General features: G+C 47.1%; 1 protein-coding gene across 22 annotated transcripts in view; it reads left to right on the top strand.

Moving 5' to 3' along the window:
- LOC138503201 (mucin-2-like) overlaps positions 1 to 25,097 on the top strand; it is a 1,598,433-nt gene that overhangs the window by 182,546 nt on the left and 1,390,790 nt on the right. For all 22 annotated transcript variants that reach the window (XM_069622774.1, XM_069622776.1, XM_069622767.1 and 19 more), the window contains one exon: positions 7,989 to 8,054. In XM_069622774.1, coding sequence (XP_069478875.1) covers positions 7,989 to 8,054 — 66 coding nt within the window. The remainder of the gene's footprint in view (positions 1 to 7,988; positions 8,055 to 25,097) is intronic.

The following is a 25,097-nucleotide window of genomic DNA, read 5'->3' as shown; positions in this document are numbered from 1 at the left end:
TGTGTGTTTGTCATAGGTACAGGTTCCATTTGATGAAATAACTTACACATAGCCATTGTTGCACCCATGCAGGCAGGGACGTCATTTCACCAAAATGCCAGGGGTAGCGGAAGTGACATCACAGTGCCACACCCCCACGAGTGACATCACAGGAAGTGATGTCATTTGACCACACCCCCACAGGAAGTGATGTCATTTGACCACACCCCACAGAAAGTGATGTCATTAGACCACGCCCCCACCATGACATCACAGGAAGTGGCCTAATAAAACATTATCGCTCAGTGCATTAAGAAAAAAATGGTTACGATATCAGTGTATTGTGACATTTCATACAAGAATGGATCATCATATGTATCAGTGTCAAGGTCCATGTTGCCACGTTAAGTGTATGAACCCCAATCCCCTCTTTATGTGGATCTGCCCTGTTATTTCAACAGGACTACAGAGCGAAATCACATTCTGGGGGGACAGGGACGGATAGGCGGGCACGGGGATAGGAGAAAGCCAGGATAAAAGGGGAGATTGGAGAATATTTCACCAGAAAACATGTATGGCATCCTCAGTTTTTAATGACTCTTCTGCTTGTGTTATTTTGGCTGCCAAAAGATTAGTTCAAAATGTGTTCAAGGCATACAGTGCATTACTGAGTGATACAAACTTCAGTACCAAAAGCCTCATCAGGGAGGGAGGACAGACAACGATCCTACTAGGCCAGGTGTCATTCAGATCATGCAAGTGCATGGGATGGGGAAAGGGGACAGTACATGGGCATAGAATAAAGACAATAGTAAAGTAATGGCAAGGTGGCAAGTGCATAGGTGTAAGTGCAGACATCAGGAGTCAACAGTCAACAAGGCAGAGAACCTTTCTGTTTTTCACAAAGATAAAGTCACACTCAAACCACATCCATGGTTCTTACCCATGGTGGTTTCTGAAAGGACACCTATGGAGTACATTGTGTTGCCAACCGTCTTCTGAAATGATGTCTGGAAACCTCTGAATATCTCTGTTAGGAGTGCACGCTGCAGAAATAATTTCTGCAGTCTTTGTAGGTTTAAAAGGTGTGCAGCATCATAGGAAGCACTCTTTACTGGATTATTTTCCAGGTGTTAATAACTCATTGATCTCCTGAACTGGAAAAGTGTATTTATGGGGAGGGGGCTTAGAACATTCTCCCGTGTTCTCCAACTCCCTTGTGCCTTTTCCTGGCAGTGTCCCCTCATCCGGCTGCTGGTGGCATGCCCCAGTTAATCATTTCCATTTCCAGCACTGCCCCCATTTTCTGGTTTCGCCATATAAATCACAATTTAGCCAATTTCATTGAGTAGGATTGTTAATTGTCCAACAGTGTGCATGTGGTGAAACTATAAAATTCCAAATAAGCACACTTATCTTTTTATCTTATTTATTTATTTAAAACAACAAAAGGCTTCAGTAAGTATAGTTCATTCACTGCTCACAGCCTTTGGGGGCTGGTGAGTTAATTAGTTAGAGGGATTTAACATTTTAGCATGAATATTCAGGAGCGAACAAGCACATCGAGGGATCTTGAAAACAACAAACGGTGAGTTGGGAGGTTATCCTAAAGAAAATTACTGTGAAATATCGGGTAAAAAGCCACCCAGTTTTATAATCAGTTAGGGTAACAGGACGAGGTCGGGTGGGATTCTGCTCAGGGCCTGTTTGAATGCCTCCATGGGGAGGTTTCCTCTCATTAAATAGATGTAACGCTTCGAGCTCTGGTCTGTGGGCAGTATGCTTGCTGTTCCTAATACCGTGGTTGGCGACAAAGGGGACGTATGAAATGGGCCGCACACAGACACTTTACCACTGGTAAAAGAGTGGGAACCTGCTTAGCGCATCTCGAGACACTGACCAATGGAAATGTCCATGCATATTCAGAAGCAGCTCTGTAAAAATAATGCCCTGAGTAATCCCACGACATTCATTTTTATGGAATTGATCCTCTGTGGTCACGAGCCACCACCAGAAGCAATTACTCTTACACCTCATTTACATGATCAAATAAAAAGGACAAGCTCTATGGGGATTAGCACTCTGTTCTACAATGTGTGTCATCTCCATTCTCCAGTCACGCGGGGACTCTGACTGGCGCTCGCACAAGGAAATGGTGCTGGCAAGGTCGTACATTGATTGGGCATTTTGAGAATGGGAAAAGTGCATCTCGCAGTACACTACCTGCACCCAATGGCTCCCAATATGTTTACTAAGCGTGCCGCAGTGCCGCCAATAAAGGCACCGAGAAATGGTCAAAGCAGATAGGGGAATTTTTCTGACCTGCGCCTGCAGCGCAAAGAAATGCATTTTATGAAGTCCAATCGTTATAGAACGTTGCTCCAACATGCAGGCACCTACCCTACCCTGATTAAAATATGCCACTGCTTCATACCCACACAAAAGATTACCTTCCTAATAATCACAGTCTCATTGGAAGAAATCCAAGCGGCAGCACACGTGAAAGCAAGAATTCCCATCAGCCCGAACCCAGCACGCTCTGACAAAATTCAATCAGTATGTTCCATCGCCACAGCCCGAGTCTTGCCTCTGAATAGGCGCTTGAAAGGGGCAATACTGGAGGTGGTTAAGAGAGAGGAAGTAAGGCGGGGGTGGAGGAGGTACAGGAGCTTTACAGGTACACAATTGGGGTTTCAGCAGCTAAGAGAGGTGCTGGGGAAGGAGCGGTTGCAGAGGGGAAACATTGGTGCAAAGATGAAATGGGTGTTGTAGCGGACCGGTGTGAGGAAGTGAGGGGCGGGGGCCAGGCAGTGGCGGAGGTAGCTTTTGGTGCCAAGGGGGTGGCGAGATAGCTCCTGAAAGAGCACAAGCCGTGCCAATCGGCGGGCATCGTTAATTCATGACGTGACGCAAGCCTCTGCAAATACGAAGAAACCCCGAATGGGAAGCGAAACACGTTTGTGTTTTTAAAGAACGCAAGTTGAATTATTTCAATGGCGCTTTATCAAGGCAAACACGCAGGTAACAGTATTGTTGTAACACATGATATAATCCAAAAGAAGTCAAGTCACCAACAGTGGACCGGAGCATTTTTTTCCAATGCATTTTCATGAAGCTGTTTAATATATGCCAGTTAGTATCTGCTAGTGGGAACCCGGAACCGTGATCATTGCCAATGGCAACCTCAGTGAACTGGAGAGGGCCACGGCACGGCCTGGCCAGTTGCACAAAACACAAACCCACAGCCTGCCTCAGGGTGCAGCAACTCACACCGCAGTACACCCGGCTTTGCCTGGGGGTATCCTGGGCCCATGTGGAATGCCGCCGCGCGGCCATTTGGAATGCAGGCGCCGCAGCTCGGCGGCAATCTCGGACCTGGGCCTGCGTGGCCAGGCCGGCGCCGCGCATGCCGGCGGCCATTTGGAATACTAACTGCTGCCGCGGCTCGGCGGCAACTCGGACGGCCCGGCCCCCAGCCCAGCAACAGCAGCACCCCGCCTGCCGCCTCAGTCAATCGGCGGCAACAGCCAACTCGGACCTGGGCCTGGGTGACTGGCTGGGCCAGCACCGCGCAGGCCGGCGGCCATTTGGAATACTGCTGCCGCGGCTCAGCGGCAACTCGGACTTGTCCCGGTCCCCAACCCAGCAACAGCAGCACCCCGCCTGCCGCCTCAATCAATCATACAGATACAGTTAAATGTCATGAATGAATTATTAATTTACAGTTACTTACCGATACATTTCTGCACTTGGTTGGTTGGATGCTGGAACACACAACACAAACAGGAGTTGGGGGACGCCTGCTTCAATGCAGATAAACCAAACGAACCACACGTGCAGACACGTGCATACAGTGCTGGCTGCTCTCCCAAAATGGACGAAACAGCAGCACTGCTGCGTTGCTAGCTGTGGCCATGCCCCCTCTCTCTGATTGGAGGAATGCCAGAGGTCGCAAGAGATTGGCAGAGGTCGCTGGCCAATTGGCAGCAGTCGCTCTTGCGACCTCTGGCGACCCCTAAATGACGTCCCTGCATGCAGGTGATGCTGGCTATCCCTTGAAGATGAGGCTCCTTACCCCTGTCCAGAACCCGCAGAACAGGCACGAAGAGGACTACAATCGTGCACATACCCGTACCGGTGTGGTGATTAAGCAGGCATTTGGCCTTTTGAAGGCACGGTTTCGCTGCCTCATCAAGTCGGGTGGGGCACTCCTGTAGGGACATGAGAAGGTGTCCAAGATCATCATGGCATGTGTCATGCTGCACAATATGTGCATCAGACGGAACGTGCCTCTGCCCCCTGACGTTGAACTGCAACCGCCTGATGAGGAGGAGGAGGGAGGAGATGGGGCTGCACTTCAGGCAGGTGGCGTTGCACAGGAGGGACGTGCTATGCATCAGCATCTGATAGACCCATATTTGTAATACACATAGATGAAGAGGGTGCAATGTATGTGGGATTCAGGGCAATGGTGTTGGGGGGACATGAACACTGTGCACTGTTCACCAATAAAGCACACATACACAATAATCAATGTCCAGCCATGTGATTTTACTTGACACAACGGGTGTATTAACCATTAAGTGATTAGGAAGTGCATTAATGCTCCCCCCAAACACCCTCTCCCACCTCCCCCTACATCTCCCCCAAACACCCTCTCCCCCACAACTCCCCCAAACACCCTCTCCCACCTCCCCCCACAACTCCTCCAAACATGGCGTGCACATCAATGCAGCATTAGTGTGCAAGAATAGTGTGTCACCAATAACAGGCTGCCCCTACTTCCCACGTCCTCTGCCACCATTCGGTGGTTGCAAGTCTGGCCGATGCACGGTCTGCGCGGACCTACGCAGGGGGCTGGTCTGCCTGGAGCTGGCAGAGGAGGTGGTGCTTGGTTGCTCCAGTTCCTGTGCGGGACGCTGGCTCTCCATTGCATCCGCGATGCGGCTGAGGACCTGCCTCACAGCAGCCAACTCATTGCAAATGCATGTTGCACTTGTTTCAATAGCGAGTTTTATGCCCTTAGCATATTCCCGACACTCCTCCCCCGCTCATGTGCTGTGCAACAAGCACAGTGAGCTCCTCCTGGCGCTGTTGGATGAGGCTGATTCCCTGGTCCCTATCGCTGCCTTTGGTCGGCCTTGGCGCAGCTTGAGGCATGTGTCCGCCATCAGGTGAGCTGTCCATGTGACTCCATTTCCCTGCCAATGATTCACCATCAGACAGCTCATGGCTGCTGGAATTGGATGTGGGGCGTGGGCTGTGGTGGGCTGACAGCTGCGGGCTGGGTGTGCGCTGTCCTACGGGTGTATGGCATGGTTCCTCTTTTTCCGACTGGGGTGCAGTGGCAGCTGCTTCCCCAAACGAGCTGTTGGCAGCAGACAGTGAGCCTTCTGCCACTGGTTCCTGTGTGGTGGGACTGGCTGGTGTGGGTGCCATTACATTGTCGGTCGGCCTTTCACGCCTTGGTGACGTGTCGACATGAGTGGCTTTGGGCCTCTGCGACGGTCCAGGTTTGCCAGCGCCCCTTGATGTGCTGGGCCTGGTGCCTCCTTCCATGCCCCTGGCCTTTTTCATCAGTGTTGGGGCCTGCGCTGCGGAATCATGGTACTCACTGTCAGATTGTGAGCCTGTGGGGGACCAAGAGAGTGACAGCATTGATGATGGTTCAACGTGCATCATACATATGTTGTAATCGCTACAGTTCTGTGCATTTGGACTTTGCGTTGTGACATAGAGGTTGCTTGCCATATGGGTCGGTCACACAGGCATAAGTCTGGGTGACACATGTATGAGGGGATGCATGCATGGGGCTGTGATGGGGATGTGCACAGCATATGGGCAGGGTTGTGTACATGTGTGTGTGATGACCCATGCATTGGCTGATTTCAGTGTCACATTTGGGAGACAACGTCATGCTTTTGTGTAGACACTCACCTCTATCTACCGATGACGGCACAACGCGCTCCATTTCCCCCTTTCCCCAGATTATATCTATGCCAATGGTGCTGGCACATGTCTCCTCCCAGTGTGTCATCTTGATGGGTGAGCTTCCTCCGCCGCCTGTCCCCATGCCCTGGCTCCTATTGGCTGCAAGTATGCTCCGGACACGGAGGCGCAGGTCATCCCAGTGCACGTCCTTTACAGTGCGGGTGTGGAGCCCACTGCACTGAATCTGCGTGCCACCTCCTCCCACATCTCCTTCTTTTTTATCTGGGCGGGACGCCGCATGTCTTCCTCATTGGAGAAAGGTTCCTTGCGCTGGCGCGCAGCACCTTGCTTCAGGGCCTTGGGCATTCTGATGTGGTGTTGGATGGATTTGGGGCTGCTGTAGTGGTGATGCAAGTCCTACATTTTAATGCTATGGCAGCTAATACTTTTTATTTCATTTATGTAAACCAATTTTCCAGTTTTGTATCTCCTATGTATATGGACCGTATTACTTTGATCAATGCTCAAGCCGCCTCTTTCAAGAGAACACTTAATGGTACCATTACTGATCCACCATTATCATTCCGGAGAGCGATTGTGGACACTTTGTTAGAACCAGCAGTGAGTTAAAAACACACCACAGTGAAGTCTGCATGGCATTAAGAGGTGTGTATGGCTGAGCTATACCTTCCAGCGTTTAATGTGAATAGTCTGCAGCGCTGTATACCACTCCTGGTCCTCAGACCCAATACTGTCTGCAAAAGGGGGTACAAACTAAATGTCTCCTATTTGCCACCGTTTATTTTTATGGCTTGAGGTTTATTCTCTCACATTCATAATTTTTGCAAACATTTTTCAAAACAAATGTACAGACCATGACAACATATTTCAAGTGCTCCCAGTTTTCTGGTATTCTAACAAATGAAGCAGAATCCACCACAAACTGTATACCCTCACCTCTGGATAGTCGATCCATTGCACATTTAACAATGGCAAAGTTCCTATTTCTCCCAGGCAAAAAACATTTATTTTACTCATTTGTAGTTCCCCTTCCACCAAAATCCATATGTCTTACTGGTAGTGAATATGGAAGTCAGGATGCTACTAAAACACCACAAATCTAGTAGTGTACATTAAAAAAAACACATGTTCAAAGGTTCATTCATGTCAAGTGGCTACATTGCTGCCAGGTTGTTAATCCAAAAGGAAGAAGGCTGATTTCATTTGTTTAAGTCACATCCTCCATGGCAGGGTATGTTGTTCACCAAAACATGCTTCCCAGAAGAGACTTTACATTGAAATTATGAACATCTGTTTTTGTTTACTAACGCAATGCCTTACTGCTATCATTGTCTCTCCCATATAGATTTCGCTCCTTCGTGTTTTAGTTTGTAAATAAAGTACAGTGTTTTACATATTTCACAGTGTTTGAGTATGAATATGGTCCCTGGTATGTTCCCCTTTGCATTCTTACAGCTTACACAATGTATACTTGGAAATGCTTCAATTTTAATTTGTGCATTAATGTATTTCTTAATTCATGAGCACATACCAAATCATTTTTGAAATCTGTGTGACTTTTTTGATTGTCAAGGGTGTGTTTGGAAATATATCTTTAGCCATTAGTATTTCATAATTGGAATAATGAAGCAAGAAGAGGTTGTTCATTTTTACTAACAGTGTAGGGTGCGAGGACCAGGGGTCACATCAAGATCCATAGATATTACAGGGAAGTATATTCAACATTGAGTGATGGTCCCAGCCCTGCAGAAGGTATTTACAGGTGAATCTGTCTTGCATTTCTTTATCCATCAAGTGTGTCTCTCTCATGCTGCGCCAAGGGAGCGAGGGTCCCTAATAATGTGTGGACAGCTTGCTCCACTCACAGCCCTAGCTCACTCTATCTTCCTCTGATTCACATATATTTGATGGTCACTATCAAACCGACCCCTTCCCAGAATCAATTTGGCAATTGATCTATGAGATTTTATGGAAAAGATAAAATGGTGATAGATAAATGTTCTCAAGGTGTATTCCAACCGGGGTACTAATGTGTGGTCATTTCACCATTTCTACAGCACCAGAAATAACGACGACGGCGATGACAACAGCAAGAGGAATTTTAACTACAGCCTTGACTCCAGGTAACAGATTACCCTTCATAGTTGTCCTGATAGCTCATGGTGGCAGAGATGTAAATGATGGAGGGTGGAGGCAACTGAGTGGGCATTGGACCTTGGATCCTCTGAGACGGTTAGGCACAGCGTGGCTGTCAATATGGAGCAATGGCTGGGTACTCAGAGTTGGATGGAATAGTGGTGGAACTATTATGGCATAGCTGGAGGAGGAAATAGGATGACAATGTTCATGGTGTCTCTGGTCGAGTTGTAGAAGAAGGGACTGATGGAGGTCAGTGCACAGAAAAAAAATTATCATTACAACAATAAAAGGATGTTAGTGCTTTGCTGGCCAGAAAGTGTTACGCTGCAGCTCTGGTGCTGTGCCCCCTGCCCTTTTTGCTTTTCTGAACAGGTTCACTAGCCCTTTTTTCCTAGTGAGTCCTGACATAAGGTCTTGCAGCTCTGCTCAATGCACCCTGAAGACCATACGCCTCTCAGGGAGGATGAGTGCCCGAAAGGCACTCTATGTTTCCCATGCCCTGTTAGCTGTTTATCCCACGGGGTGGTGGCACGTCTGTGAGTTTAAAGCCTCCAGTGCATGGTGAAGTAGGTGGGGGATCAGAGCTACCCCACCCCTGAGGGAAGCAATGGAGGAAAGGGTAAGTCAGAGACTCCCCCCTCTGGGTCATCCAGTGATGAAAGGGTGAGACCTGGGCCCCACGAGCACTCACATAGCCTCTCTGCTTCAGAGCTCATCATAAAGACATGCATATGGGGGAAAGCATTTGGAAGAAAAGGTCTGTGTTCCCGCATGGGGCACATACATTGCAAGCCCACGCATGAATTGGATTGTTATAAGCAGGGAATATTAGAAGCCATATTCAAGGTTTTCGATGGAAAATAACAGCAACATTTGACTAGGAACTGTGGATGAAGAGCCTGAATTAAGAAGCATTGCAGGCCCTGCCGAGCCAGACATAAATGCTTTAAAACTCAAGATTGTCTAATGACTAGTACACCTTAAGAAAGAACAAGTGCTTGGTGAAAGTTAGGTGCTTTTTCTGTATCGCTTCCATACATGATAACGAATTCCATGCTCTCTATTCCCCAAGAAAGACAGGGCCACAATGAGTCAAGACACCAAAACAATGTTGGTGCAAATGTGATGTTCTGGAAAGCCTGATTTATTTACAGGTAATTTTCATCACTTCTAGTCCTACTGTTCTCGAGGAGAGGAATTCGCTCACGGGCCCATTGGTCAATACTCACCCTCTAGAACTTGTAAGACAAGATAGCCGCACCATGTGAGGACAAGGGGTGCAGGATTCACTTACTCCGACATGACTCAATAACGAGGACTCAATAGTTTGGCAAAGGGAAGTCCGTTTAATGACAAGTACATCAAACAGGGAAACAAATGGGAATCAGCTGTAGTGCGATCACCTGTCTCGCTCCGACTTCCTCGAACTTCAGTTGAACAGCAATTCTTATAGGCAATATTCATCATAATTGACGTCTAACTCTTCAAAACTCGACATGCTATATAATTGGTTAGGAAAGGTAATTTAAGTATAGGTGCTATATCTGTATATGATAATAGGGCATGTAGATTGGATAACTCTTATCGGGTTGGCGTTGACGCCCATCCCACTACATCACACGTGACTGACGTCACTACAAGTACGACGTCTCATTGGCTCTACTATCTACAAGACTCAAGATAACTTGGTCCATTGTGATTGGGCAGGTTATACCCCTAGACATAAATCCCCATGCTGGGGTTGTCCCTGTGGATTTCATCATAGAATTCCTCATAGTTCGCACAGTCGTGTATAGATTCTCCCTCTGTGACTGGCTCAGCTATGAACGTAGCAGGGTTTACAGTTTTACATCGCACTATTTTGATTGATGGATTAGAGATAATCACCTCATAGGTGGATGCTCTCTGGGATGTCAGTGTGCCCTTTGGCTTCTCTAATATGGCGAACAGCGAGTGCTCAACATACAATGTCATAGAGCACCCCATACACAATGGATGACGCCTTCTCGATGGCGAATGCGGCAGCAGCTAGGTTTTGTTCGCATGGGAAGTGGCCCTTCATGAACGGGTCCAGACTCATGCTGTAATATGCTAGGGGCTTGTACCCCAGCGAGGTTCGCTGCGCGAGCACTGCCGTCATAAAATTGCCATCGGTATGTGAGAACAAGTAGAATTCCTCTGCGTAATTAGGAATCTCGAGAACTGGGGCCTTACAAATTGCCCCCTTGAGTTCTGTAAACCCTTTCTCCATTGCTTCATTCCATTCAATTTCTTCTATTGTTGCCTGGGCCTTTTAAAGGGCCTGTAGCAAGGGCTTGGTATAGGAGCTGTAGTCAAAGACCCATGCTCTGACATAATTGCACAGGCCTAAGAAGCTTTGCGTTTGTTTTATCGTGCGCGGCTTGGCCGTGTTCATGATAGCTTCAGCCCTTTCTGGGGTTACCTTCTTCCCCTCATGTGAGATCAGTTGCCCTATGTACAACACCTCCTGTTGGCAGTACTGCAACTTATCCTTGTCCACTTTGTATCTCTTCTCAGCCAGCATAGTCAATATTTGGACAGAATCGTGCCTGCATTGCTCTGCATTGCTCTTCAGTGGTGCTGCAGATCAGAATGTCATCTACATACTGCAAAAAAACACTGTCCACCACAATATCACTTAGGTCCATTTGTTGAAAATAGACGTGGACTCGCAATACCCCTGTGGCAACCTTGTGCTTTTCAGGCGCTTTTGTCTGAAAGTGAATGACGTCAGGGTGTAACGGAATTGAGAAAAACGCATTTTTCAAATAGATCACTGTGAAGTATTTTGCCTCAGTGGGTATGTTACACAATATTGTAGAGGGGTTCTGGACTAGAGGGAACTCGGCTTCGACAATATCGTTTAATGCCCTTAAATCTTGAATTAAACGCCATGACCCTCCCTTTGATTTTTTGACAGGTAAATCACCTTGTTTCAAGGTGATTCTGACGTCACTAGGATGCCCTGCTCCATCAAGGCAGAAATTGTCTTCGCGATTCCTTCATCTGCCTCTCTGGACATGGGATATTGTCACGCTCGTGGTAAAATTACTCCTGGTTTCAGTTTGATTTTTACTTCACGTGCCCCCTTCAGGAGACCTACATCATAGGGCCCTGTAGTCCATACTGCGGCAGGCACTTGGGCCATGTCGTCATCAAAGTATTCTGGGCGTAACAGTGCCAACATCATTCTCTGTGGGGCCTCCCGTTTGATCATTTTGACCCAAAATATGAGACTCACCTCCACCCTTGTCTCTTCTACGTCAGGGTGTTCTTTGAACAGATCGTCATCGGTGACGTCAGTCACTCGATACCCTTCTTCAATAGCAATAATCGCACAATACCACTTTTCCTTGCACTGCGGCAGATTGTATCATTAAGGGAAATACTTGTCCCTCCTCTTCGTGCATGGGTATTCTTGGTCTGAATAGAAACTCATCAGGGGTTCTCATAGTTTTGTCTGCGAGGCCTGGCAATCTCGCCATGAGTACCCGCACGCCATATGCAAAGACTTCTGGTTCTAACGGTATAGCTCTCATAGCTATACGTCCTGAGTATGCTCTGATTATTTCACACACGTTTGAATAATGCATTCCTGGGGTGGAGCACACTATACCACTCTCGGTAAACGAGATGGTCATGTTTAATTTAGTCATCAGGTCCCGACCCAGAATATTTACTGGGGTCTGGCGTGAATATAATAGAGGTACATTCATTTTGCGTTCTCCCACTGAGACTGGGAGTGCATCTGTAAAGGGAACTCTACTATGAGCTCCAGTGAAACTCTGGGTATCTATGGCCTCGCCGGACAAGGAAAATTTACCCTCTCGTATGCATGAACGTGTTGCACCCGTGTTAACTAAAAAGGAATATTCTTTCCCCCTGTGGTGACATTCACCCTAGGTTCCCTATTAGGGTCTGGTGTCACTGATAGGATAGAACACATCAGAGACTCCCGTGAGCTGTCCTATTTTATATATAAATTCGGTCCACTGTACATTTGTGGGTTTCCCCCATTTCCAGAGTTAATTCCCTCTCTGGGATTATTACCCTGAGCCATCTGCGGCGGTGCCTGCTGGGGTTGTCCCTGTGGCAAATTCCCTATGTTCGGTGGTTGAACCACTTGCTGTGCACCTTGCTGCAAGCCTGCTGCTTGCTGCTGCGCTGTATAATCTTGTGCACCGCCCTGTTGCGGGATGGCAGGTTGATTTACCGTGCCTGCCCCCATTCCTTGGCTATTTTGCCACATGCCTTGGCTTCTGCACATGCGCACCACATGTCCTGTCGTTCCACACAGCCAACACACTGGCGGTGGTCGGGCCATCTGTCCATCTGATGTAGCTGGATTGCCCATCTGTGCGCTCTGAAAGCCACCTTGAACGTTCTGAAAACCTCCTTGTTTACCTCGAAACCCTCCCTGATTACTTTGCCATCCTCCTCTACCTCCAAAACCCCTTCCCCTTGGGTAAAATCCTGAGTTACCCTGATTAGTCTGCAATGGGTTAGTCGCCTGCTGTGTGCATGATTCGGCTGGGCTTGTGAGCATGGCTCCCTCGAGAGCATACTTCGAGAGCTTCTTTTGCACCAGTTTCGCTTCCTCGCCCTTACGAGATGCCTCCTTTTTCCGATTCTTTTCTTGCAACAATCTACAGTAATGTGCAATTGTCAACTGTATTTTGGCCCATGGTTTTGCTTCTATTCCTACCAATTTCTTAAGCTGTTTTTGCACCGGATCTGGTAACCCTTGGCACAATATATGGTAAAATACATAGATTTCGTCCAAGACTCATGTATTTCGAGTACCCTCTCGTCTTGAAAACTCTGGATATAAATCAACGGATCCTCAGATTCTTTCATTTTTCGTGTCATTATAGCTCCCATATCAGAAGTGTCTGGATATAGCGTATGCAGCGCCTTCCACACTGCTGCTCTAAAATTATTAAATGGCGCTCCATCATGGGAGGTGTTAGTTATGGTTACCCTAGGGTAGCCCGTCCATTTCCACACGTCGTCTGCTCTTTCACCAAGCATAGCAATTAGGAGTCCCTTAATGTCCCCTATGGCTAGGGTGACACCCCCCGTCATTTTCTCTAACTTATGTATCCACTTTCCGGCTCCCGATGTCAGCATTGGAAGCTTATTTTTAAGGTTCTCTCGGTCCAGGTATGACCATGGAATATATTGCGGTCTTGCTCCCCCCTTTTCTAGCAATGGGAATTGGAATGCAGTCCTCCTTGTTCCCCATACCTCTCCGGTCTTTCACTGGGGTGGCGTTCCTGCCTTGCCGTCTACCTGGCAATGCGCTTAACCTGTCCGCATAGGCAGGTACTGACCCCCCCTCTGACCGTGGGGTGTTTCTTCATGTCGGCTGGACTGTCCAGCGGACTTCGGTGTCCTACTTGTGGACTCGCTAGCATCTGACCATCGTATCTCTCCGTCCCCTGGGAGCCGTTTTTCGCACCGTCTCCCTTCATCATGTGCCACTTCCTCCGTTTCCCCACCGGAGTCAGACTCTGAATACTCCCAGTTTACACAACTTCTTGCATCTTCTTCATTCTGCCCAATCTCTAGCCTGTCTAGGGACAGTCCCCTGCTCCCACTACTTCGGGTGACATCCTCAGTGTCATATAGCTGAGTGCTCTCTAAGCGCTCCTCCTCCCTTCCCCCTTGGGAAATTAGTTCCAGCCCCATCTCGTCATATATCTTATTAATCGTTTCCTCGATGCTTCTGGTGTCGAAGTCATCTTGAATATTTGTCCTGCTTGTACCTGGCACCGCATCGCTTGCAGGAAAGAATTCTTCTATGTCTTCCCATTCTACAACAAGATTGGGTTTTTTAACTTCCCATTGCAAATATTCTAGATCTCGTGCCCTCTGTCTGCACTTACGTTCTGCTTCCTCATCTATTTATTTTTGCTTCTTCGCTTCTTCTCTAGCCTTATCTACTTCCCTCATCCGTTCATTTCTACGTCCTTTTGCCCTTGTACTTTCCTCGTCTTCCCGCTTCTTTACTTTTCTTTCTTGCACTCTCCTCTCTTCCTCTAACTTTAGCATGTTTTGCCTATACTTTTTATAGGCTGCGTGTGTGTGACTGAGCGTTATTCCTTGCTCTTCGCGATATAGTTGTTCTCGCCTCAACCTATCCTTCTTTCTTACCCTCTCGTCTCTCATTTCCTTTTCTTTCTATTTTTCCTTTCTCTGCACCTCATCAGACCGTTCCCTCGATCTTATGTCATCACTCCCTTTACCATCAAGTTTTAGCAATATCTGACCTGCCGTCCACTCGTCCTTTGCGAATGCTAACTCGACCACTTCCTTTCTGCTTCTTTCCCTCTCTCTATTTCTCGAGAGATGCACTACTCTGTGCCTGGTCCTTTCCTTCATCGCTGCGTCTCTCCTTGTCCCTCGGGACTGCGGAGGCAAGATTGCTTTCCTGCTCCTTTTCTTTGATGTTGTCACTAATGTATGTAGGCGACTCATATGCCGGGTAGCTGTACCCCGTGGCTGCCTTAAGTTCTCTTAGCGCTAAATACCCTCTGACTTACTCCCTTCTACTGGCTCAGGCAGGGCAGGTGGCGCGGTAGGCGTCTCGGCCCCCTCTGTACATACATTTAATATCCAATCTGCGGGTGGGTCTTCCACCTTCGTTTCTTCAAACATTTTCCACAGTTCCAGCACAGCAAGACGTTTCTCTAGCTTCTTGCCGGTATATGTGGCATGTAGGAAGGTGGTCATGTGCTGTAAAACAGCCTTAGAGCCTGACCCGTTCTGGGACCATGGCATAAACATCTTATTGGCGGTTCCCTTAACCCATTCCTGGCTATATTTATTCAACTTTATTGCATGCTTGGGCAGTTGCTTGCATAAATGCGCAAGCAGGGGAACTTCCTCCATTCTTTCTTTCGTCACCACAGTGATTATACAATTGTATGACCTTTCAATAGTATGAGCGAGCACCAAATACGCAAGCTCCAATCCAAACTTTTCCCACCAAATTTTATCCCAACAATTTACTCAAAACTCATCAATTCAGTGGCGATTCCCTCTTAGTTACAGAATCGCGTAAATCCAAATTGCATTTTAAACAATCACCAATACAATTATTTTACAATCGACATACAACAGAACACATAAGACAGACGTTTGACAGACTAGACAGACACCAGCTGGTCATACGTATACCTGCCTTCTAATCATTACCCCGTCATGGGATGTGAACGAACCCCCTTAATGACGTGTTTAAACGTTGTTGTAGCCTAATTGTCGCTCCACTGTGGGCTATGGGTTCACGTTCCTTCTGACCACTCTTTAAAGCGCAGGAACAAGGCGAATCCTTACGTTTTCTCTCGGGTGCCCCCCCGGTATCCTTTGCGTGTTATTTCGGGTGCTCGAGTCATTAACCCCTTATATATATATATACAGTCTTCTCTATTTCTAACTACTTTATTTTTGTCCGCCGCCCACCGTTACCTTTCCCTTACTGGCTCTAATACCTATGTGACATTTGCCAAAGTAACGAGTTTTATTGCTTCACACACCGATCGCATCGTTTTCTCTGTGGAACTTCGGGATCACTGCCCCTTCCTTTTCCTGCTTTTAAGGTGTTCGTCCGATCCGCTGCCCGTGGGAATGAGAAGGATTATGCTTGGAAAGGCGGGTTCCTTCAGACCCACTGCAGATTTTTGAACTTTTACTCTATCATTGTCCACGGGGAGCTTCTCAGTCTACTCAGCCGGAATGGCGAAAGGACTCGTGATCTTACCGAAGGCCTAGAGTTACTTTGTGCCTTCGGTCTAAAGGTGTCTTATAACTATATCAATCTATAATCTATAATCGATGGCCGTAACTATCCTCTGCTACCAAGTGTTATTGAGGAGAGGAATTAGCTGATGGGCCATTGGTCAGTACTCACCCTCTAGAACTTGTAAGACAAGATAGCCGCACCATGTGAGGACAGGGGGTGCAGGATTCACTTACTCCGACACGACTCAATAACAAGGACTCAATAGTTTGGCAAAGGGAAGTCCGTTTATTGACAAGTACATCAACCAGGGAAACAAATGGGAATCAGCTGTAGTGCGATCACCTGTCTCGCTCCGACTTCCTCGAACTTCAGTTGAACAGCAATTCTTATAGGCAATATTCGTCATCATTGACGTCTAACTCTACAAAACTCGACATGCAATATAATTGGTTAGGAAAGGTAACTTAAGTATAGGTGCTATTTCTGTATATGATAATAGGGCACGTGGATTGGATAACTCTTATCGGGTGGGCGTCGACGCCCATCCCACTACATCACATGTGACTGACGTCACTACAAGTACGACGTCTCGTTGGCTCTATTATCTATAGGACTCCAGATAACTTGGTGCATTGTGATTGGGCAGGTTACACCCATAGACATAAATCCCCATTTTAATTAGCAGCATGCAGAATGGACACCCAAGGGCCTGGTGTACCAGGTTCCACCATACCTCCTTCCATCAGTCATTATCTTAGGGTTATGTGTCAATTAGTTGGCTGGGTTTGGCCTGGGAACTGTAGCCTCTTATCGGGAAAAGTTATGGCATCCTGGATTATGGATGACATCGGGCGATGGCACCTCTCTGCGCCTGGCTGGTTACGTGTCTGTTCACCACGAATTTGCTTCAGTTTCCAGCTTTTATTGTATTTAATTCTGCTTCGGCCCTGCCACCTGCCTGGGCCTCTCTTATCTTGACCTTCATGGGTGAGCTGGTATGCTCTGAAGTTTGGTTCTTGCGAGCTGACGCTCTCCTCCCCTTCTCTGGGTGACCTCGATTTCCCAAGCTTGAGCAGCTTTCTGTTGAGTTTCGATTCCGCTCTTCCTCTATTCTGGCTGAGTTGTGAAACTTGGCCTGCCAGGCCTCTGGCAGCCTGGGCCCATTTCTGCTTTACAAAATGGAGTCGCACTCGTATAACGTGCTTTTTGAGGTAGTTATATAGTTGGCGCATGCCGCTTCCAATATTCTACTAAGCGTTGCAAGCAGTATCGTTTTCTTGGCTTCTTGCGTTCCAAGCCTATTTACACACGTTTTATAGGACGGTTGTTCTCATCATGTCTAGTAACACGTTTCCTTGTTGTCAGTATCGTCTCCTTCCTGTACTCATTATATCAAGTTGTATAACAGCTTGTTCTGACGTGTCATTTTCAATAGCTGACTTTGCTTACTCACGAGCTGGGTCGGGCCTTGGTAATTTCCATTGGCCCTCCATTAAGGCTCTTGGGGTTTCTTCGTGGACTGTATGTAGGTTCTCCTCATTTCGTATCATGGGCTGATATGGCTGTCTGATAGGGTACCGTGCTGCCCAGGGTTGTCTGGTTATGGGCGCTTCAACAGGTACAGATCTTCTAATATACACTGGGCAGAGTCCCAGTGCAACTCTCTGCTGGTTCATTTGCTCTTCATACGTCAAGTACCTTGGCGAGTACCTTGCAGGTACCTTGAAAGGAAGGGCAGGGGTGCAGGTCATGTCTGGGACCTCCTTTACACTACTCTTTCTCGTTCCAGTATTTACTTGTGAAGGATTCTGCCCTACCCAGCATCAATCCCCAACTCCAACCAAAACTTCAGCTGAAGCCCCTCACCCCTATTAGGAGGAAAAACCAACGCCATGTCTTCCTGAAAAATATCTAAATACATGAAGCACCTGACCCCAGGCAGGGAGGTGGGTGGTATAAGTACTGGGAGGAGGAAGGGTAGACTAGGTGTAATGAAGGTTACGGGTAAGTAATCCAGGTCTTACCTTCACATCTATTGTCCTCGTTCCAATACTTACTCTTAAAGAATACCAAAAACTCTGAAGGTGAGGTGCCTTCCACAAAGGACACACTCCCTAGACAAATTGGACACTCAGTGAGTTTTAATTATCATAGTGTACTCAGCTGGAAACTGCCCGTAGTACCGAGCAGACAAAACCCTGATCCGCATGTACCAGACGGGGGAGTCGGTAGTGGCTTACAACGTAAAGGTAGAAGACCAAGTGGCTGCGTTACAGATTTCGACAATAGCCCTCCTGACCTCTGCCCAGGAAACTGCCATCCCCCAAGTGCATCGGCCCAATATACCAGATGGATAGCTCACCCCATTCATGCTCTAGGCCAGAAAGATTGTATCCCCGAGTTAGTTCGTCATAGGGGAAGCTACCCCTCTCTGAGGCCCCAAAGGTAACAAACAGGCTTTTGGATGTTCTGTAGTCTGCCGTTCTAGTAAGATTATTTAGGTGACTCTGCCTCACATCCAGGAAGGCCAGTACTGCTGCTTCTGGATCCAAAAAGGTCCTCAGGCAGAGAGGGAATGACAATTTCCTGCGCCATGTGTCAGAGGATATCACCTTCGGTCTAAAGGAGGGGGTCACATCTCAAAACAATGACCGAAGGGGAAACCATCAAAAAAGCAGGGAGAAGAGCCCCCAGTACACCAAGCCGTCTGGAGGTGGCAATAGATGCCAGGAAGGTTGTCTTGAAGGACAGATACTTCAGATCCACCAAATCAGTAGGTTCAAAGGAGGAGTCCTAAAGAGCCCTAAGGACAGATGGAAGATACCAGGCAGGAGTCATAGCTATCCCATTGGAGCAGGAAAGGCGAGCAGGCCACAAGTGGCTATGTGTTCCCCACCCCTACCCATGGCTCTGAAAAGTAGCCTCAGGAAGGAGTCAAAACCCTCCTGTAGGAACTGGGAAAAGCTTGCCATCCCACTGTCCAGAGGCAGGATACCCTGCTTCCCACACAACTGCACATAGGAATCCCAATGCCTGGCATATGATTTCAGAGTATCCATCTTCTTAGAGGCCTGTAAGGAGTATGAAAGTGTCTCATGGAAACCCTGGCACCTTAATCCTTCCCTTTCAAGAGCCAGGCCCTCTAATCCCAACTGTTTCTCAGCAGTAAGCCGTTTGGACCCTGAAATGGTGGAGGGGAATTGGGTGTCACTACAAGAACCGCCAAATGAATCAGGTGAGGAATCTGTCATGACTGTACCCAGAAACCCAATTTTTAGCCAGGACTCAACCTGCTGGGGTCCAGTAATTAATCAGGGTTCCAAACTATGTTTCCATTCAGAGAAGAAAAGCTAATTTATACCATGTTCATGGGTGAGACTAGTGCACTATTATCACTCTAAGATGGCCGCTGGCGCTCAGAAAATGAAACAATACCAAGATGGCCACTAACCTAGCCAAAATAAGCAATTGCAGAAAGCAGTGCAGTTTCCCAAGATTTAGGGCTATAAGAACTTAGCCCTGAGAAACACTCAACATCAAGTAGTCCACACGAATCATCTTTTTGGATGTCACCAAAGCATTCGACTCAGTCTGGCACAAAGGACTGCTGCACAGATGATCAGCCTGGGAAGACGATTGCAAGCTACCTGGGAGACCGCACCTTCCATGTCTCCACGTGGTCTGAGATGTCCTCATCACATCCCATCCGAGCAGGCGTGCCACAGGGATTGAACCTTGGACCATTCCTGTTCAACATCTTCACCAACAACATCCCAACATATCTCCACATAACTGGCCTGGCACTGTATGCAGACGATGTTGCAGTCATCTCCTAGTCATTCAGTGAAAAGGAAGGTGCGAAGAACCGGCAAGCTTCATTGGATACTGTCTCGATGTGGTACATCGATTGGCGGATAGAACTCAACACCTGCAAGACAACTGCAATGCTGTTCACTAGAAAGAAGATCAAGGAGCACCTGCACATCAGCCTCAATGGGGAGACCAACAAGTGGCTGAGCAGCAGCGGCTACCTCGGTGTGACCCTGGACAGCAAATTCAACTGGGGAAGACATATCGAGAATACTCAGCAGAAGGCAATTGGAAAGATGGCAGCGCTGTACCCACTCCTGAAGACCAAGTCCATGCCCCTCTGGACAAAGATCAACGTCTACAAGGCGATCATCAGACTTACCCTGACGTATGCCTCCCCAGCATGGATGACCTGCAATGAGCGACACCAGAAGAGTCTTCTGATAGTCCAGAACAAGGCCCTGCGGATATCGTCTGGTGCTCCAATCTTCTCAAGGATACCTGACCTTCACAGAGAACTTGATATCGAGATGTTGGATGAACATCTAGCGAAGCTGAGTAAGAACTTCTACAAAGGACTAGATCAGAACCCAAACCCTCTGATCAGAAGACTCACTGCCACCACTGCAAACCCTTTCGTCCCCTACCCACAGCCCCTCACGGCAAAAACCCTGTAAAACCAGCCCTATTGTGACAAGTCCACACAGACCAAGAAGAATCCTAACCCACAACTATATACTCAAACCGAGAAGATGGAGTAATAAGGCTCAAACTTCGGTATCCAAAAGTCACCGCTGATGGATAAAATGTATCAGCAAGAAGACAGACAGCACTCGTGCTTTGAGTTGTCTTGCAAGCAAGAAACACTCGCCTGACGCTTACCGCGGTACAGCTTTGATGTTCACCTCTCTGTTTTCCTCAATCCAGCCGCTCCGGTAACCTGAAATAAAGATGACATCCGAAGTTAGCATTACGCTCCAGCATTCCGGTATACAGACAAAGCGACTGTCAAGAATCAAATCAATATTACGCGCACTCTGGGAACTTTGCACACAGAGAAAAGCCGAAAAGCACATGAAGGTAATGCGCTTGCAAGCAGGAACAAATAAGCATAAGCCAGCACACACCAGTGAATACAACACACTTGGCAGAGCTTATCTGCACTATTGTCCGTGAAGTAACACAACGGCTAAGGATGCATTTAGAAAGGGACTTGTTCTGTTTAACACTTACTTGAATTAGCAAGGCTTCTTCTAGCCAATATTATGTTTCCTCCATGTGTTCCTTATCAACAGCAATCCTTATCCACAGCACACCTACGGAAGAAAGACTGTTAAGAGCCAATACTACTTGGAAATAGCACAGCACTGCACATTAGGAATGGACAGTATCAGTTCACAGCAGCTCATACAACAGTGCAAACAAGCAGAAGAAGATAACAGCAGACCTGGGTCTTTATCCAGTGAAGTAACTGGAAAACTGCCTCTGTGCCCTTTCTGGCACATACAGCTGAATTCAGGGTGAGCCAATGGTGAGGGATATAATCTCTGACATAGCATCAGCAGGGGAAGGTACAGGAGTGTTCCAATTGTTGTATAGTACCTAGAGTCTCCTCTGTCTTCCACAGAATACCACTACATTGGTGAAACTCTATAAGCAGCATTCCAGGGAGAAGTCATCCTATATAGCACCACCACAAAAAAACAACCCACCACTTTTGGGACAAAAGTGTGTGAGCGCCTTTAGAGTGCTGCTTGTGATTGTTCAAGGAGAGGTGTGGGTACAGTCATCTTGCCACCAGCTGAGTCGTCGTCCTTTCCTGCAAGACACCAGGTAAGCGTTACAGAAACCAGGCCAATCTGGGCCAGAAGGGAGCCACCAACATTACTAATGTTTTGCCCTTCCTAATCTTCTGAAATACTCAGGACAAGAGGAAAGGCATAAGCTAAAGACGGAGGCCATGGAACTGTCAGGGCCTACGTCCCTAAAGCACATGGGACCCTGAACTGTGAAGAAAAGAGGGAAGGAAGAGCATATGACATTGATACTGCCAACGTTGCCCATGTCTACAGAGTGATTGAACACTGGATGACCACCCACTGGATGTGCCTCAATATCGGTAAGGTGGAACTTTTGATTTTTGGCTCATCCCAAGCCAGAGCTAAACTAGACTCTAGATATTCTAGTTTTAGCATCGAGGATGGCAGCATGTCCATACTTTGGCAAGTAAAATCCTTGGGCGTCTACCTGGATTCCTCTCTTGGTGCAAAGGCACATGTCAACCAGGTGACAAAAAACAGCCAATACTACCTTAGGCTGCCCAGGCACATAAAACCTTTTATTTCAGAAGAAAAATGTAACACCATAGCCCAAGCTATTATTTTGTCGAGGCTCGACTATTGTAATGCCCTCCTAATGGGTGCTAATAAAGGGTGTCTTGACAAACTCCAGGTCCAGTAGCACGATGCTGTATGCATTATAAAAGTGGTTTCTCTGAGAGACCACATCTCTACTCTTAGGAGGGCTATACATTCGCTACCGGAAACCGCTCAAATTCAAATTCAAGGCACTTACGTTGGTTCATAAGTGCCTCTAAGGTAAAGTCCCGACATATTTGAGGGACAGACGGGTCATTTATGACCCAAAGAGGACTTTACGTTTGTGCAACACTATGCTGCCCTAGATTTAGGTGGATAGATACTCTAGCACTGTACCCCCAACCCCTTTTCCGACATAAGCACTTTCGCACACCATGAAAGACGACGGACAAACACCAAAGCCATCTACCTGACATGTCTCAACGCCAGGGTCAGGAAAAGTCAGGCAATTGACAAGAATCACACATACCTGACGGCCCTTTCCCTTCCCCACATGGAGAAAAGGTGGAGCACAAGAGAACAATACGAGCAAGGCAGACCGCACAACGAGAGAGCTATCTCAGCACAGCAGTTCAAGAGGAGGAGAAAGACGGTGCAAATTTAGAGGGTGCCAAGGAGAGAAGTGACCTTGCCCTTCCCGACCAAGGCCTGTGAAACCTCTGCAGAAAGAATCATAAGACCGCGAACAATAGCCAGCGTGTGTTGCAGCAGATGTCAACGGTACATAGGATCCTCCTCTACTGATAACCAAGCCGGGGAGAGACACTTGGCCCCATGGTACCGGCCTTGACTCCAGAGACAAAAAAGCCAAGTGGTTCATCACAGCCGGTGAGTCGGTGAGTCGAAGGGAGAGCCGAAACCGAACTGTGTTGAACGAAAGTAGCAAGCTGCTGATTAAAAAAAGTACAAAGAACTGTGGATACGCAAGGGAAAAGCCAGCATGGAACAGTCAAGCACTCGGAAAACTCTGGGTGATTACCCTGTTGTGGAACTACCGTAACCAGAAGGCCTTGGGAGAAAGGCGAGAAGGGGTCAAAGTGGTCATACAGGGGTCTAGTAAAATCCTCTCAACAGCTGAAAACCTTTGACCGGCAGATGATTATGAAGCTAAGGGAAGCGAATCCTGCATCGTAAAGTTGGCAAGAGTGAACCTGACCGAGGTATGCCGATAAAAGGGGGCGAAGTCTGAGGTCCCGATTAACAGTGTGTTGACAAGAGTGAACCCGGCAGAGGGATGTACACAGTGAACTGTTTAAAAAGACATTAAGATTTGCGAATGTCACAGATGAAATCGTGTTAAAAGACGTAGTGAACCCGATGGAGGGAAGCAGACATTTGAGAAGGGTCTGAGTCCGAAAGAGGGGGATCCAAGGAGGAAAAGGCATCACCCAACGTTCAAGCAGAAAGGAACGTGTGTTTATTATTTTGTTGAAGACATCTGGTCCTCGGAGGCAAGAGACTTTTTGCAGAAAAGAGACTTAACCACTGAAGGACCTGATGAGCAGAGAGAGGGACTGTTAGCTTGTGCAGGGAAATCTTGAGTGTGTGCGTGCTCCAGAGTCCTCAACATATAAATAAGAGACAGAGCTAAATGTATACAGGTGCTGATCACAAAAGAATATGACCAGAAGAGGGGACCCGACACATCTAAAAAATGACCACACCATTTTTAATAATAAATCAGCAAGGTTAAAAAACATGTTTAAATTCCCCGGTCCACAATACAGAAATTACAAAACTTCACAGAAAAACATAGGAATACGTAATAGGCAATAAATGCTAGCTAAAACAAATTCAAGAAAAAACAGTGTACACCTTGGACCACCTGTTGTGTACTAGAATCCATTTGGATTAATATGCCATTTTATAACGTCTCTGTTTTCAATCCAGAGAGCTGTCTCGACATGTTTCTGTTCACAAACACAAATAACGAACATTCATCAGGAGAAAACAGTTTCAACGAAAAACCTAGTTCTTATAGATTGACAGACTTGATCTGAGTCAATTTCATAGCACCTGTAGGGTTAAAAAATATAAAAACAAAGGGTCAGCTGGTAAATAGCTACATTACCTTGTAGAGTTCTAACTTAGTGAACTTGAGGACCAAAAAAGGTGTTTTACCTTATGGTGTGCTTGTGGGGGCTCACAACTTCAATTATTCAGTTGGAGTAGGAAGGTGAATCTGTCCTACAATGTATACAATACAAGAAAAGCAACTAAGTCAGCTTTTACCAAATAGCAATCTCAGGGCTCACAACACTAGAACTGAATAAGTAGACAACAACACAGAAAAAATGGTGACACCCATGAGTGTCAAGAAAAACACTAACCTGCCTGATAGAATGGACGGCAGGTCGTGAAAATGTAAGGTCTGGGAAGTTCTACCTTCTCCTGAGCTCAAAACGTGGGGAAGGGAGACCGGACTACCGCATCCTGACTTATTATTTGTGAACCCTTCTTTCTTGGCTGTGAATCCTATCACACACTCTTTGTTTGTATTTAGCATAAGGATTGGTAATAGGTTTTTCTTAGTGTAGGCCCTTTTATTTGATTATTTGACAAGACACCACTAGGACTGCCTTATTATTATGTGATTGTTGTAGCTTGCTCCCATCTAGGATTTAGGCTTATATTAGGCATTTTTCCAACCCGCATTTACAGTTTAATAAACACCCCTGAACTGTGATCAATTGTGTCTGTCTTTACTGTTGCCACCATGATTTCCTTACATCAGGCAGTGTATTGTTACGCAGGACCATGGCGTCATGGGTGGAATCAGAAAAGAGGGTGCAGCAGTGTGTAATGGTGGACACCTGTACATTCAGGGAATGGAACCACTGCATGGGGGGCCAACAAGGCCACATTTGTGCAGTCCAGGGTTACCGTAACATTGGGCATGTGAGCTGGCAGGTAAAATTCTGCCATTGTGGCATTTATCTGTGCCACGGTGATGGGCAGGGAGAATTGCTGGGGTGCATGCCGCAGGAGTGCATCCAGCACCTGCCCAAGCACAATTGAAAATGTGAGCTGTGACGTGCCATGAAGCATGCCCACAGTGTGCTGGTAGATGTCTT

This window comes from Ambystoma mexicanum, chromosome 11 (genome assembly GCF_040938575.1).
Source record: "Ambystoma mexicanum isolate Mex_15411 chromosome 11, UKY_AmexF1_1, whole genome shotgun sequence".
NCBI classification, from domain to species: Eukaryota; Metazoa; Chordata; class Amphibia; order Caudata; family Ambystomatidae; genus Ambystoma; species Ambystoma mexicanum.
This window is presented reverse-complemented; position numbering and strand designations above follow the sequence as displayed.